At 41.0% G+C, this 15,758-nt stretch overlaps 1 protein-coding gene across 2 annotated transcripts in view; it reads left to right on the plus strand.

Annotated features, from left to right (window-relative positions):
- The window catches only part of ZNF521 (zinc finger protein 521), a 212,602-nt gene that overhangs the window by 70,580 nt on the left and 126,264 nt on the right, over window positions 1–15,758 (plus strand). For both annotated transcript variants that reach the window (XM_029959431.1, XM_029959432.1), the window contains exon 4: window positions 4,969–8,321. In XM_029959431.1, coding sequence (XP_029815291.1) covers window positions 4,969–8,321 — 3,353 coding nt within the window. The remainder of the gene's footprint in view (window positions 1–4,968; window positions 8,322–15,758) is intronic.

The following is a 15,758-nucleotide window of genomic DNA, read 5'->3' on the forward strand; positions in this document are numbered from 1 at the left end:
TTGTCTAGTGGAAGCAAAAACATATTTAAGTCATACAGAAAAATAAGCCATGGTAAAGCAAGTACCCTGAAGCGTACTCCAGCTAAAGCATGTGTATGTCATAGACCTTCCTGGTGACTCAGTAACGTCTTTCTGAAGCGGTTCTGTTAATTCAGTCAGCAGTACTAGGGATAAGATCACTTTTAAGACCTCACGTCTACTGGAGTTGGCACATGAGTAGCTGGCTGCTAACTCCACAGAGGTGCTTTTGTGCTCTGATGTTTCCTCCATCCCCCGCTTTTGTGGGATAACTCCTTCTGGTATTGCTTCACTTTTCTGTTAGTGAGCACTTTCCCCCATCAATACGACCGAACAGGTGTTACTCTGCTACTAACTGAGTTTCCAGCTGTCCTCCTCTGACACAGACCAGGCAAAATTTGTTGTTTTGTCCTATTAGACAGACTAGAGAATTATCAAGCTTGAGATGGAGGTCTTCCTTGCAGGATACGGTAGTTTTGTTGCCAGAAGATGGTCAGGAAGGGCTGGCTGGCTAACAAAGACAGTCCTTCAGCTGCTGGGTGTAGTTCCAGTTTTGCATCCCCTTTGGCAGCAGCACAGAGACTGCTGCAGTGTGGCCAGCCAGCAAAATTAGGAAATAAGGACCTCTTTTATTTACTCAGGCTGCTGAATCATGGGCATTCCTGTCTGCTTGGAGAAAAGTCAGGCAGCTCTACTTTCCACTGGAAGTCTCAGGAGTGCTTGGTACTTTCATCTCAGAGTGTTCACACACTTGTTTTAATGTGCTTTATGGAAATGGTGAAACTCAGCAAGTACAGTTGGTGTAGAAAAACATCTGCACTAACTATTCACACACATTTGCATCTTTAAATAGACTTTTAGGCCTTGTAGCTGATTTTCTGGAAAGTTTTTGGGTTGTGAGTGCTAGAGCTTTCTTAGAGTCAGCGAGTGTGAAGTGACTGGTTCCAAAAATTAAAAATTTACATGGACATGTTAAGTGCATCACATTGAAACTCAGAATACTTGCCATAACACAAAAAAGGCATTTACAGTAAGTAGCACTTAGTGAGTGCTGAAGGAAAAAAAAAAAGGTCAATAGAGAAAATATATTTTAAAACTCCATAAACACTCTGTCAAATACCTGGAGCCCTATTCTACCCTCACATAGATATGTACCACTCCTGGGGACTTGTATGTGTGCATCTGAATTTGGTCCAGAGTATTTTAAAACAGCTTGTTATAACATTAAAGATCAGTATTTGTAATGTTGACTTATAGCTCAGTATGTAGGTGTCTGCAGATTTATATACAGGCAGCTGTGTGCAGAGTAGCAGCAAACTGTATTTTCTGTGAGAGTGATAGGTAAAAAGGGGTTTGAAGCCCTTTACCCTGACAGCAGGTCAAACTTTACCTCCAACACAGAGCTGGCTCTGTGGTAAGCTCCCCTGGGAAAGTAGGAATGGAGTCTGCATTCCGAGCCTCTGGTTTGCTGCAGGGTCCTTCTGTTCAGCTCCTCTGCCACAGCTTTGAGGGCCCAGGTCTACTCACCTTATGCTTGCACATGAAGTTGCACTTCACTGACATTTTGAGAGAGATGCTCTTAATAGTTGCACCTTAGTTTTATGGGACAGCATCATTGTGGGAAAGGGTGGGGAGATGACAGGACAGACATTGCCATCCCTCATGTCCTGCTGTAGCACGAGTTACCCTTAGTCCAGTTTCCTTCTTGGTTGCTGTCTCCAGATGCATTCCTAGAGAGCCCCTGAGCTCACCTGGCATGTTAGTCCACTGCACACAATGTTCCCAGTGTTCAGGCTGGAGTCTGCACAGCAAAAGTCACTGCAGCAAAACATTTCCCTTGTTGCAAAAGGACAGTTTCAAAAGTCCTTCTGTGGGTCACTGAGAGCTGACAGGCTCAGCTTTGAAACCCTCTGTGTGAGCACAGCCCAGGGGCCCTCCTTCCGGAGCGCAGTGGCCGGCCACCAGGGCCCCTTCCACACCAACTCTCCCCCAGCTCCGCCATGCCGGGCTTGGAGGGAGAGCCGGGAAAGCATATTGGCTGCATTGTTGGCTCATACTCAGGAAAATCCTGTTGTCTTCCGCTGTGTGGAATTCCCCCTGCCTTGCTGGTTCTACTGTAGCTCTGAGAGATTGAAAGATTTTCACATCTCAAGTTGAAGGAACAGAAGTCAGACTTGTAAGTGGTTTGCTCTTCTCCTTTTTGCACAAACAGAATTGCTCTGTAGAATTATTATGGGCTCAGATTAAAAAACGCAGTGACAAAGTGACACACATTTATATTTGCCAGTTGGAAAGTAAGAGCCATCTCTGTGCTATAGTGTCACTATTCCCCCTCTGCTTTCCTTACCCTTGTATAAAAGCTGAGAAGAGATCCCCAAGCAAACAAGGAGAATTGAGTGGGGGAAAGGGTTTTATGCCATGGTCACACTCCATGCTTGATCCTGACCCTGCTGCCAGCCCAACAGTCTGCTGAGATCCACGACCCAGGAGGAATAGTTGTATAATAGGTAAAACTTCCACAAAAAGGAAGTGATTTACTACTATATCAGTGATGGGGCAGTATTTATAACACTTCCTATATATTCCTCTAAAGCTTTATAGAATAATATATCATTTCTCCATAGGATATACATTTTAATACTAAATTTGGTTACAAAATATGTTGCCTAGGCGGTCACAGGCTATTTTTCTTCACTCAGTTGCTTGACATAAATTCGTGTTTATCTGCCAGCAGTGGTCGTATGTCAGAAATATATTGGATTTTTAAAGGACAAAAGATTTTCCCAATTTAAAAGACCTAGCTGGAAAGATGCATTTAAAATAAAATTTAAAACTGTAGGAAACGTTTACATATTTTTTTGCAAATGCTTGTTCCACTGTTTTGATAATTTCGAGTTTTAGATTCAAACCTGGCAATTTGAAAAGGCAGTACACAGATTTACATTAAAAGTCTCCTATGAATGTTGCAGTCATTAATGTATCAACTTAAAAACTCACCTGATTGATTTTATTTGGAACTTTGCTTCAGTACATTGGGAAGCATTTTAGCAGATGACAGTACTTTTACTGGAAGGGAGGATTTTTATTTTTCAATTTTTATCTTAAAAAAAACCAAACAGCTTTGTTTTCAGTTCAAAAACATAGCACTCAGGCCAGAGTTTGATTTTGTTATTTAAGTATATACAATTAATGCAGATTTGTATGCAGGTAATTACAGATCCATATCGTGTCTGTGTGGGAAAAGTGTGTAATATTTGTGAAACCCTCTTCTCCAAGATGTAAACAAGAGGATAAAAACTCATGCAATTTCCAACTTATCCTGAAAAGCATTGTGTCAATGGGCAGGCATCCAGCAATGCTGTTTGGTTGTTTTTTCAGAGTTAGATGGTTGCCATCTGGCATTGATAGTGAGATGGCGTTGTCATCAGTTTCTAGATGCAGGAAAGGAATGAATCCTCATCTGTTTCCTGTGGATAAGCAAGAGGTTGATAATCTAGTAAAATCTCTTTACCTTAAAGTAAGCAGGCTTGGAATTTGTTTGTATAATATAGGCCAGCTCTAACTTTTGTGTTGTTGTAGTAAATTTCTTGAGAGAAGGCTGAAGATGTTAAGAAACTTACTGCTTTGCAAGAATACCTTAAGAAAGATATTTTTCAAGGGGTTTATCCTGTCTTTTTCTGAAGTCTTACTGTAGGCGGTTTTATTTTTAAAAGGGAAAAAAGAAAATCCAAGCATTGCCCCTGGAAAGGAATAGAATAATTTGATGTGGTCTTTCAAGCATTCTTTTAATATTTTTAAAGAAGTTTTAGGTTAAGATAAGTAGGATCATTGCAGTATTGTAATCTGCATTTAAAACAGAAGATGCAAAAGCTATACAGCACATCTGTTGAAAAAAATAGTTACAACTTGCCCTGTGTAGAGATGAGGTAATACCAGAGATAGCTAGTCAGTTTATTATCTGGCTAGCATTTCTGTTTTGTCTTTTCCTTGTAACTCATAAATCTTTCAGCTTTTACCATAAACATTTATCATTTTTCCTGTTTCCAGTTTTTTACAAGTTGCTTTGTCTGTGATCACTTCACAGTACAGGTTCTGCTGGACTGAGGAAGTTCAGTTGGCTGAGGCCTTTGCAAAAAGGAAGAAATGGTGGGCAACCTCTTGAACTTAAAAAGGAAAGAAAAATGCAGTTCACAACTGACCCTTGTGACACTTTCTTATTTTCCTTGATCCTGGCTGTTAGTTTGTTAGTTTGTTTTGAACATTTAATGATCCAGCTGCCAGCTCTCAGTAACTGAATTGTGTCATTATTGGAGAAATCTGGTTGCACTTATTAGAGGAAAACATCACTGTTTATATTGTTGTCCTGTTCCTCCCCTGTAATTTTTCCTATTATTGTTTAGAATAACACCTAAGTCTCTCTCAGAAACAGCCTTTAAAAGATTTCTGTGTTCAGAATCAACTTCAAGGGGAAAAAAATCCCACAAACGTGTGGCAAACGGGGAATCTTTTCATTAAATATTAGGCATGTGAGTTGACTATATTAATTTTAAATAATTCCTGTAATATTTCTCCTTTCCTTTGACTCTTCAGATGCTCACATAATATGCAAATAATTTTGCAATGGATACAAAAGAAACATTAAATATATTAAAATCTGCATTTTAATAAAATTGTCAATGTATAATACATATCCTGTAATTCTGAAAGAATGATAAAAAAAGCAATAAAAAGTTAATATAGGCATAGAACTATTTAATAACTTTTAATGTTTTACAGTATGATAAAAATAAATGTAGTCTTGAAACTGTTGGATAGCATTGTAGCAAATATCCTAGTCTGAGTTTAATATGTTTTAGCTATTTAGGACTAGCAGACCTGTGTTATTCATATGCATTTTCTCCTTTGAACTGTTGGGATTAAGCTTGTGGGTGTGTTTCTTTCTCATTTCAGACGGAGTGGATGTTGAGGATGATCCCTCTTGCTCATGGCCAGCATCGTCGCCTTCCAGCAAGGATCAGACTTCCCCGAGCCATGGAGAAGGCTGTGATTTTGGTGAAGAGGAAGGAGGCCCAGGGTTGCCCTATCCATGCCAGTTCTGTGACAAATCGTTCAGCCGCCTCAGCTACTTAAAACACCACGAGCAAAGTCACAGTGACAAGCTCCCTTTCAAGTGCACATACTGCAGTCGTCTCTTCAAACACAAACGGAGCAGGGACCGCCACATAAAGCTTCATACGGGAGACAAAAAATATCACTGCAGTGAGTGTGATGCAGCGTTCTCAAGGAGTGATCATCTCAAAATTCACTTAAAGACTCATACGTCCAACAAGCCATATAAGTGTGCCATTTGTAGACGTGGATTCCTGTCATCTAGTTCACTGCATGGACACATGCAGGTTCACGAGAGGAACAAAGATGGCTCTCAGTCCGCTTCCCGGATGGAGGACTGGAAAATGAAAGACACTCAGAAATGCAGTCAATGTGAAGAAGGCTTTGATTTTCCTGAAGATCTTCAGAAGCACATTGCAGAATGTCACCCTGAGTGTTCCCCTAATGAAGATCGATCTGCTCTTCAGTGTGTTTACTGTCATGAACTCTTTGTAGAGGAAACGTCCCTGGTAAATCACATGGAGCAGGTTCATAATGGTGAGAAGAAGAATTCATGCAGCATTTGCTCTGAGAACTTTCATACTGTGGAGGAGCTGTACAGCCACATGGACAGTCACCAGCAACCAGAGTCGTGCAACCACAGCAACAGCCCATCTTTGGTAACTGTGGGGTACACCTCAGTATCTAGCACTACTCCAGATTCGAATCTCTCAGTGGATAGTTCAACAATGGTGGAAACGGCTCCTCCTATACCAAAAGGGCGTGGAAGGAAGCGGGCAGCTCAGCAAGTGCCAGATATCACTGGTCCTTCGAGTAAACAAGCAAAGGTTACTTATAGCTGCATTTATTGCAACAAACAGTTATTTTCCAGCCTTGCAGTTTTGCAGATACACCTGAAAACTATGCATTTAGATAAACCCGAACAAGCCCATATCTGTCAGTACTGTTTGGAGGTATTGCCATCTCTCTATAATCTGAATGAACATCTTAAGCAAGTCCATGAAGCTCCAGACCCAGCACTGATTGTTTCTACCATGCCTGCCATGGTGTACCAGTGCAACTTCTGCTCTGAAGTGTTCAATGACCTCAACACTCTTCAGGAACATATCCGCTGTTCTCATGGATTTGCCAACCCTGCTGCTAAGGACAGTAATGCGTTCTTTTGTCCCCATTGCTACATGGGATTTCTTACAGATTCTTCTCTGGAAGAGCATATTAGACAAGTCCATTGTGATCTTAGCAGTTCCCGTTTTGGTTCCCCTGTGCTTGGAACCCCAAAAGATCCAGTGGTGGAAGTGTATTCTTGTTCTTATTGTACAAATTCTCCAATATTTAATAGTGTTCTTAAACTGAACAAGCATATCAAGGAGAACCATAAGAACATTCCTTTGGCGCTGAATTACATCCACAATGGAAAAAAGTCCAGAGCCATGAGTCCATTATCTCCTGTAACCATTGAGCAGACCTCTTTAAAGATGATGCAGGCAGTCGGAGGTGCTCCTCCTCGTCCTGCAGGGGAATATATTTGTAATCAGTGTGGTGCTAAGTATACTTCCTTGGACGGTTTTCAGACTCATTTGAAAACACATCTTGACACTGTCCTGCCAAAACTGACCTGCCCTCAGTGCAACAAGGAATTTCCAAATCAGGAGTCTCTGCTGAAGCATGTTACCATTCATTTCATGATCACCTCAACCTACTACATCTGTGAAAGCTGTGACAAGCAGTTCACTTCTGTGGATGACTTGCAGAAGCACCTACTGGACATGCATACATTCGTGTTCTTCCGCTGCACCTTGTGCCAAGAGGTTTTTGACTCCAAGGTCTCCATTCAGCTACACTTGGCTGTGAAGCACAGTAATGAAAAGAAAGTATACAGATGTACATCTTGCAACTGGGATTTCCGCAATGAGACTGACCTACAGCTTCATGTGAAACATAACCACCTGGAGAACCAAGGCAAAGTACACAAGTGCATCTTCTGTGGTGAGTCGTTTGGTACAGAAGTGGAGCTGCAGTGTCACATCACTACGCACAGCAAGAAGTACAACTGCAAGTTCTGCAGCAAAGCTTTCCATGCTATCATCTTGCTGGAAAAGCACTTAAGGGAAAAGCATTGTGTTTTTGAAACAAAAACTCCAAACTGTGGAACCAATGGGGCATCTGAGCAAGTTCAGAAAGAGGAAGTGGAACTCCAGACCTTGTTGACAAATAGCCAGGAGTCCCATAACAGCCACGATGGCAGTGAAGAAGATGTGGACACATCTGAGCCTATGTATGGCTGTGACATTTGCGGAGCAGCTTACACAATGGAGACTCTCTTGCAAAACCACCAGCTTCGAGACCACAACATTCGACCTGGAGAAAGTGCCATAGTGAAGAAAAAGGCTGAACTCATTAAAGGGAATTACAAGTGTAATGTGTGTTCTCGAACATTCTTTTCTGAAAATGGGCTCCGAGAACACATGCAGACACACTTGGGACCAGTGAAACACTATATGTGCCCAATCTGTGGCGAGCGGTTTCCGTCTCTTCTGACTCTTACTGAACATAAGGTCACACATAGTAAGAGCCTGGACACTGGAAACTGCAGGATTTGCAAGATGCCCCTCCAGAGCGAGGAGGAATTTTTAGAGCATTGTCAAATGCACCCTGACCTGAGGAACTCCTTGACAGGGTTCCGCTGTGTGGTGTGCATGCAGACAGTGACCTCCACGCTGGAACTGAAAATCCATGGCACGTTCCATATGCAGAAGACTGGAAATGGTTCTGCCGTGCAGTCTACAGGACGCACACAGCATCTCCAGAAACTGTACAAGTGTGCGTCTTGCCTGAAGGAATTCCGCTCAAAACAGGATTTAGTGAAACTTGACATCAACGGTCTGCCATATGGTCTGTGTGCTAGCTGTGTTAATCTCAGTAAAAGTGGTAGTCCAAGTGTCAACATCCCTTCAAGCAGTAACAGACAAGGCATGGGCCAAAGTGAGAACTTGAGTTCCATTGAGAACAAAAGCAAGGCAGGGGGACTGAAGACTCGATGTTCTAGTTGCAATGTTAAGTTTGAATCAGAAAGTGAACTCCAAAACCATATTCAGTCAATCCACAGAGAGCTTGTTCCAGACAGCAACAGTACACAGCTGAAAACACCACAAGTATCTCCAATGCCTAGAATCAGCCCCTCCCAAACCGAAGAGGTAACCCTTTTTTCTTTGCTCTTGACACTTTTCATCCTTTTGGAAAAAATCCCCCTTTTCTCAAGCTGTCTTGTCACTTGTCATGAAATGCTTAGGCTGCTGATCCATGTTACATTTCCATCCACAGCCATTAGCTAGTAATTACTTGCTTCTTGATATGCCTTACATCTTGGATTGAATTGTGTGGAATAGGACTAATTCCAGTCTCCCTAGGATATTGTCTTCTCTATCACTGAGGAGACCTATCTTCATGCCAGCACAACTGAGATCTGGAATCTTATCCTAGCTCCCATACGCGTTGGAATCCCCAGCTAGGAGTTGTGCTTACGGCAGAGAGCATTAATGACAGAGGAGTAGACACAGTGAGCCAAAATGCTGGCATAAGGGGTAGATTTTTTAAAAAATATTTGTGAGCAACAAATTGAGGTTATTTTTCTTAATTGTGTTGTAGACATTTATTTTCCCCTCTTATAGCATATTTTGATTAAGTAGAAGTGCAATGCTAGCCTAAGGTAAATCAATCCTTTGGATGCAATTCCTTGTTGTTTTTCTTTCCATTCCTGATGAACAATATTTTTATGTCACTAAAACACCTAGTGGCTGATGATTGAAATCCCATTTATGCAGTGTAAATTAGAAAGTAAATATCAACCTCTTGAAAGATGTAATCTGCTTTCTCAATCACCAGTGACCAAGTGAAAACACCTGTATATGGGGACGTAGGGTGGTCATATACTGAGGGAAGGGAATCTGTTTTATCTTCAGAAATGTTATCATTAGATGACTTAGAATTAATATTTTAGGCATGGTATCTTGCATATTGACCCTTTATTGTTCAGGGAGCCTAAAAACACAACAGAAACAAATTATAAGAAATAATAGCTTTTGTTTCAAGAAGGCTTTTAGCCCATAATGATATAGGCATGGTGCAACCCGTTGCTGTGAATGTGTATGGATACCCTATGGCTAGGGAGCTGCTGCTCTTCCATCACCTTCTTCACTCCCTGTTTGTGAGCCCATCTGTTGGGAAAGAAATCTCTCAGCATGTCGTCCAACAGTGTTGTGCAAATTGGAGGGCAGAAAGAGTCAGAGAGGGAAGAGGAAGGATGCTTAAGGATATGTGGGCCAAGAGGTAAGTATTTGTGGAGCTAGGGAAGATAGGCTGGGAACACAGAGCTTGGAGTGCCACTAAGAGGGAATTGGAGCTGAGAGGTGAGGATGAAGAAGCAGGCACGATGCACCTGCCAGGGAAGGGCCTATGGTCTCATGACTTCTTCATCTACAGTTTGCACATTGGGTGGTGGAGGGGGACACCTGGGTAATGGGATGTGGTGTGGAATTCATGGAAGGTTGTTCGACTGAGAACCTGAGGTCTAAGGCAAACCTTATTTCTAAAGAAGAGGGAAAAGAGTGGTTCCCATTAGCTGTGGTTCAGGCCATTGATGATCCCACTGTTGCTAAATGGGAACCACAGGGATTACCAGCTGTATGTTTCTGATACATTCATAGTCATCCTGGTTTCTGTTACTGTCATCTTGCACGGAGTGACTACATGAAATCCCTCTTCCCAGTCATGTTGGAAAGCCAATTTGTGCTACCTCAAGCGCAATCAGAATTGTGTGTTAAGACAGTTGCCATGCTAAGATATTACCAACTTGTCTTTCTCTTGCTTGTAAACTGGACAAAAAGAGATTTGGAGGTCCTTTGTGGTGTAAGGATATAAGACCACCTTCAGTGATCACTTTCAGTTTCATCAGTGAATGTTCCTGTACTTGGATCGTGTATAATCAGAGTTCTTAGTTCTTCTTCTGATTGGCATCACATTCCTCTTCCTACTCCTTTTGATTTTTCTCTTAAAAGTGTATTTAAGATGAAAAAGCTTTTTAAACTACAGCAAGATTTATGAGTAACATTTGCCTCCTTCAAATCGTTTTTTGCCCCCTGCCCCTATTTTGAGGATGTAAACTGAATTTTCTCTCTCTGTGGTTCTGGTCTCCACATAGTAATGTAGACTTTCAGATTCTTTTCTCATGGGAAGCACAAAGCTATCAAGTTCTTGATAGAGTATTGGTACTTCTGGAAACCATAAGTACATGTTTGTAAAATCCTGAAAGATAATTTCTTTTTCAAGCAGATATTACTGGTTTCAGATCGTAGTGATACAAGCATTGTAGCAACGGCAATATAAATTGAAAATAGTAATATGCAAATGTTTAACGCTATAGTTTGGATGTCCAGGCTGAGGGAAATGAAAACATAAGCATATAGCACAAACAGTAAAAACAAATTGGATTACTAAAATTTGTTATTAGTCACTGGCTTTGCTACTCCACTGGAAGGATGTTTCTTGACCTGAATGGGATTTTGAAGATAGCTACTTAAACATATGATTTTTGAGAAATTTTCAACAACAAAAAAAATCATACTATTAAGGAGCAAGAGTTTCATTTGCATTAGAGAGCCACGTGGTTTGAGATTTCAACCTGTGTATAAAGAACATTTCATTCCTAAGGCAAGAAAAATACAGAGGTGAGTTGTCAGACCATTAATAGTGCTGAATACTCTTTGTAACTCAATAATAGATTACAATTGTGAAAATACTAGAAAATATCTTTTTAGGATAAAAGATAACACTGAAAGTATCACTTCTAGCTTCTTTCCCAAGTATTCTCATGGTTGAACTAGAAAACTTCCCCTTTTAGTCTGTACTCAGTAAGGTCATAGGGTACAATTACCTTAACGTGGTGTAATGTCATCAGCTGAGCTATCACCTGCTGAGTTCACGCTACTTGCTAAGTGGAAGATGCTGACCTGAATCATCTTCAGTGAAAGTTACCTTTTGGTTGGGATTGGAAATGATGAGCAGTGCTTATCATCAGTTACAACAACTCGAGGAGCAGGTCAGAACTCATTAAGCCTATCACACTGCTGAATCATTTCAAGCACACTTTTAGACTAGGTTGATAACCTTCTTAGTGATAGTTAATGTCTGAAAGCAGAGAACAAGGTCTGATATGCTAGTGAACTGGGAACAAGACTTTTCTCTGTCATGCATTTGCTTTGGTGATTTGGCCAAATCTACTTGAACATCTCTGCTTCATTTTCCTTATTCAGAATATAAGATAGATAATTCCTGAAAAGTGTGTTTCCATATTTCATTGTGACACATTTTTTTGTAAAGCACTTGGAAGATGAAAATCAGTGTTCAAGAAAAAGTATGTGTCCTTGCTTCTCTTGTTCCTCCTTAATATGCTGTTATGCACCTAATGAGATAATTCCGGATCTAGCAGAGGGTGTGCCCTCACTTCTTAGTCTTCGAGACTTCTGTGCTTGCAGAACCACACCAGTGTAACTGTACAGTAAGTTATACTGTTCATTTCTTAGCCAGCAGGGGAGGAGGGAATGGACTCCAGCTTACACCAGTGGTTTACTGGTAAAACCTAAATTATGCTAGGTGTATCCACATGTGCAACTGTACTCAGTTTGGGGTTCTGTTGGTAACAGTAGAAGCGTAATTGCTTTAGTTATGTGTCACTTTATACCATGAATGTGAAGCTCATGTAAATACTGTATTACCTGTGGCAATGCAAACAGTCCTTCATTAATAATACAAGAATGCTCTGGGTTTTCTAGTCCTGAGGAAAGAAGGAGTAGTGTGAGCACACGGCCAAATTATTGCAGGAACAAATACACTTATTTAGGTGTGGCAAAAAACTTGCAGAAACTCACTATAGCAGAGAGTATCAGAAGTGCTGGACAAAGGAGAGAGCTAGCAACTGTCACACCAGCTGGAGAACCGAATAAGTGAATCTGGGGCTGCTCTTCTGTCCTGTTGTGGTTGTGCAGAGCTGTATGCCAGGATGAGCATGTCACAGCAGGGGACACCAGGCACATCACAGCACCGTTCTGGAGGGAGCCGTGAAAGTGCAGGCTGACAATGAGCTTGTGGAGATGGGGTCACAAAATTCAAATGCTGTGGAGAGCTTATGGCTCCTTGAAACTCAAATTCTACAACGTCAGACGAATCCAGAAAATGGTATCACCCTGGGAGAAAGAATGGAGCTCAGGTAGGTGTACTGTTTTATCATTACATTTTTTTCTTTATTTATTCATGAGCCCTGAATCTATTTTTTTCTCTCCTACTGTTGTTCCCCCTTTCCCAAAACACTACCAGACTCACAAGGACAGAAAACAGGAACTGCCTTTTGAAGTAGCTGGTTTATTTCAGCAGCATGCACTGGCAGTCAGAGGCAAAAAGAAGAGAGAAAAGACTGTGAGCAACCCAGAAATGTTCCCAGATGCATGCTTTTGGCAGGGCAAGCAATAGCATTTTAGCAATATAAATCACTGTGCTTTTAACTGAAAAAATGCACTGAAATCAATACTCATGCATTTAATTGAAATACATAAAGAAATTAAAATAATCCTCCTCATCAGCAATCCAAGCTGATCGTTCTGACTACAGGATTTTTATGAATAAGCACATAAACTTGTAATGTAAACATAAGTAGTGCCTTGGGTTTCCTGTCAGTGAATCCAGGCCCAGAACAAGTGATTTTAATGCTGCATTTTGGATCCAGGGACAGAAAGAGGTAAAGAAGGTTTGTTGCTGGCACAAAGATTTGGCTTTGAAATAGTTTGTGGAACTAATCTGTGACAAACATATTTTCTGCTTCTGGAGTTTAAGAATGAGTTCACTAAAAATACCATTTTTTATCTTCTTGCATCATTTTAACACTGCTTTCAGGAAAGTATTATTTAAAATATGACCGTATATATTTTTAGAAAGCGCCAACTTATTTTTCTTGTCACATTAGGCTACCTCCACTTTGCACTATGCTTTAATTTCTAGTAGTGCCACTGCTATGACATGGCTGACAAGATCCAGGCCTTAAGCATTTGTCTTCTCTTTGTCTTTATACTTTCAGGAGTGAGCTATCAGAATCCTCTCTGAATTTAACAAGGATGGTATTATTTATTATCCTGTTGCTATAAATCCTGCTAAAATTAAGCATCAAACTTCCCACCTCACACACCCCATGAATTCAGTGTGTGAAAGGAAGCCATGTGTTGGCTGGGAGCTGCTGAACAGAAGCAAGAGGGATGATTGTAGTGAGTTTTCTTAGCTACCTGTCCACTGATCATTAAAATCTAATGCTGTGTGTCTGTCTTGTTGTTTGTCAGAGGCTTCAGATGGGGAATTGGGAGAGCTGGCTTCTTCACACCTGTGGAAAACTTTGCATGAGAGGATGAAAGGGTAACACGTTCTCCAAAGTTTTCAAGAGCACCAAACCAAAATTTCCATGAAATAATGCAATGAGCAGGGGAATGCCTGCTTGAAGAAACACAGAACTGGAGAAGGACATAGGAATGTGGATGAAGGCTTTAAGCATTGCTAGAGAGGGCAAATGGAAATTTAACAAAGCTTTATGAGACAAAATATCCAGAGATGTATACCCAACAGGTCAGCTGTGCAGCCCACTGTCCTCATAGGGCTTTCCCTGTACTTGTATCTGCTGGCCAACTGACCAGTGTAACATGCTAAAAGTTCTACACAGCCCCAAAGGAAGATCAGAACAGTGATGAGTGTTTGCATTCTGACCTCAGAATTGGGTAGAAAAAAGAAAAAATTTCACCAGATTTTCTAGCCTGGTCATCTTTAGGAACAAGGCATGGAAAATCATGGCATATCTCTTTTTGTCTGCTAGTTTGCATACCTCTAGGGAGTTCTCTCACTTCCTGCTCTTATTTTTGGACTACTCTTGGCCAATTTCAAGGAAAACTTCATAGATGAATAGTAATCTCAAAGCCTATGAAGTTTTTACAATATCTGGGAAGAGGAGTGACACGGCAGGTGATAGAATACAAATAAGAAAGAGGCCTTTAAGAGATCCAAACCAGGAAGATGGGTTTAGCTGAAGTTCATACCTGCTTTTTATGCAGAAGTCAAGCAATCAAAAGAAATGAAGCTATAAGAAACTATGTTCTGTTCTTTGTGATACCCACAGGCCAGCTTCTTTAGTGACTGTAAATGAGAATTGTTTTTTATCACTGCTCAATAAAATTGTTATATGTAATATGTGTATTACTTTGTCTCCTACAACAAAGGTAACACCCCAATTTGTTACTCTGTCATCAGGGAAATAAAATGGCTAACCATTAATTTAAAATGGATATGTAACCTGAGAACTGCTTGTTTCAGGAACTTGTACAAAATGAACATAAACAAACCACGTGACACGTAGTATCTTGTTAAAGAGTACTCTTCTTTGACCTCCCATAGCTCTGTGATGGCTGGTAGTTGATCTTGTGCCTGATTGTTCAAAACTCTGAGGTGCTTTTTTTTTCCTACCAAACCCATCTTTCATTTATACCATCTCCTGCATTGTATTAAAAATTATTGTATAAAATATGACCTGTAGTATTATAGACAATGTATTCTGCTGAGTATGACAGCAGAGATGTGTCTCCTGCTAACATCCACCTTCACCATGTGACATTTCAGGACAAGAGGGAGTGGGCACAAATGGACACACAGGAGGTTCTCTCTGAACATTGGGAAACACTCTTACAGTGAGGGTGACTGAGCCCTGGCACAGGTTACCCAGAGAGGTTGTGTATCCTTGGAGATACGCTGAAGTCATCTGGACATGGTCTGGCTCTAGGTGCCCCTTCTTGAGCAAGAGGACTGGACCAGAGGACCCCCAGAGATCAATCTCAACCATTTTGTCTTTCTGTGGTTTCCACCATCCTTTAGTCCCATCTGCCAGATGTATGTTCCTGTTACCCTGTTCTTCTTTGGTGGCTAAACCTTTGTTGCTAGTATATGGCTTTGTAAGTCAGGGAATAAAAGGGCAGGGCCTTCCCTGATTTCAATACAGTCCTACTAATAACAATGTGCACTTCTAGGAATCATTTGTAATGCCTGTGAAATGCCTCTGAAAAGTGACTTAGAAACACAGCTATTTAGAAATATAGCCATTTAAAAGTTTCTTGCTGCTTGTGTACTCAAAAACAAGGTGTGAGGTAGGAGAAAAGGGAGGTATTTATCCCCTTTGACCATACTTCCACAGTTTCGCTATCCTGATGGACTTCCTCTGTTTTTTGCCTATTCCCAGATTCAGCTTTCTGTGTAAAAAGGTACACTTACTGGCTTTTCATACCTGGAAAGCCACTTCTTCCTCTCTACATATTCCAGTAGGAAGTGGGATGGTTCACTAACAAAGAATGATCTGAGACTCCAAGCTTCCAGATTTCCTTCTGTATTTGTTTTACCATTGCCACAACAGTCCTCTTCTAGGTTTCTTTTCTGATGGCTGAAATAGGTTTAGTGCCAACCTCTAGGAGCATGGTTGTCTGCACACATAACCTTGCAACCATCACTGGCAGTGGCCAACTTGCAATTGATTCTGTTCTGCTGCTTGGTGCTTCTTTCAT

The sequence above is a fragment of the Manacus vitellinus genome, unplaced genomic scaffold (genome assembly GCF_001715985.3).
Source record: "Manacus vitellinus isolate BGI_N305 unplaced genomic scaffold, ASM171598v3 scaffold_1_pilon, whole genome shotgun sequence".
In the NCBI taxonomy this organism is placed as follows: Eukaryota; Metazoa; Chordata; class Aves; order Passeriformes; family Pipridae; genus Manacus; species Manacus vitellinus.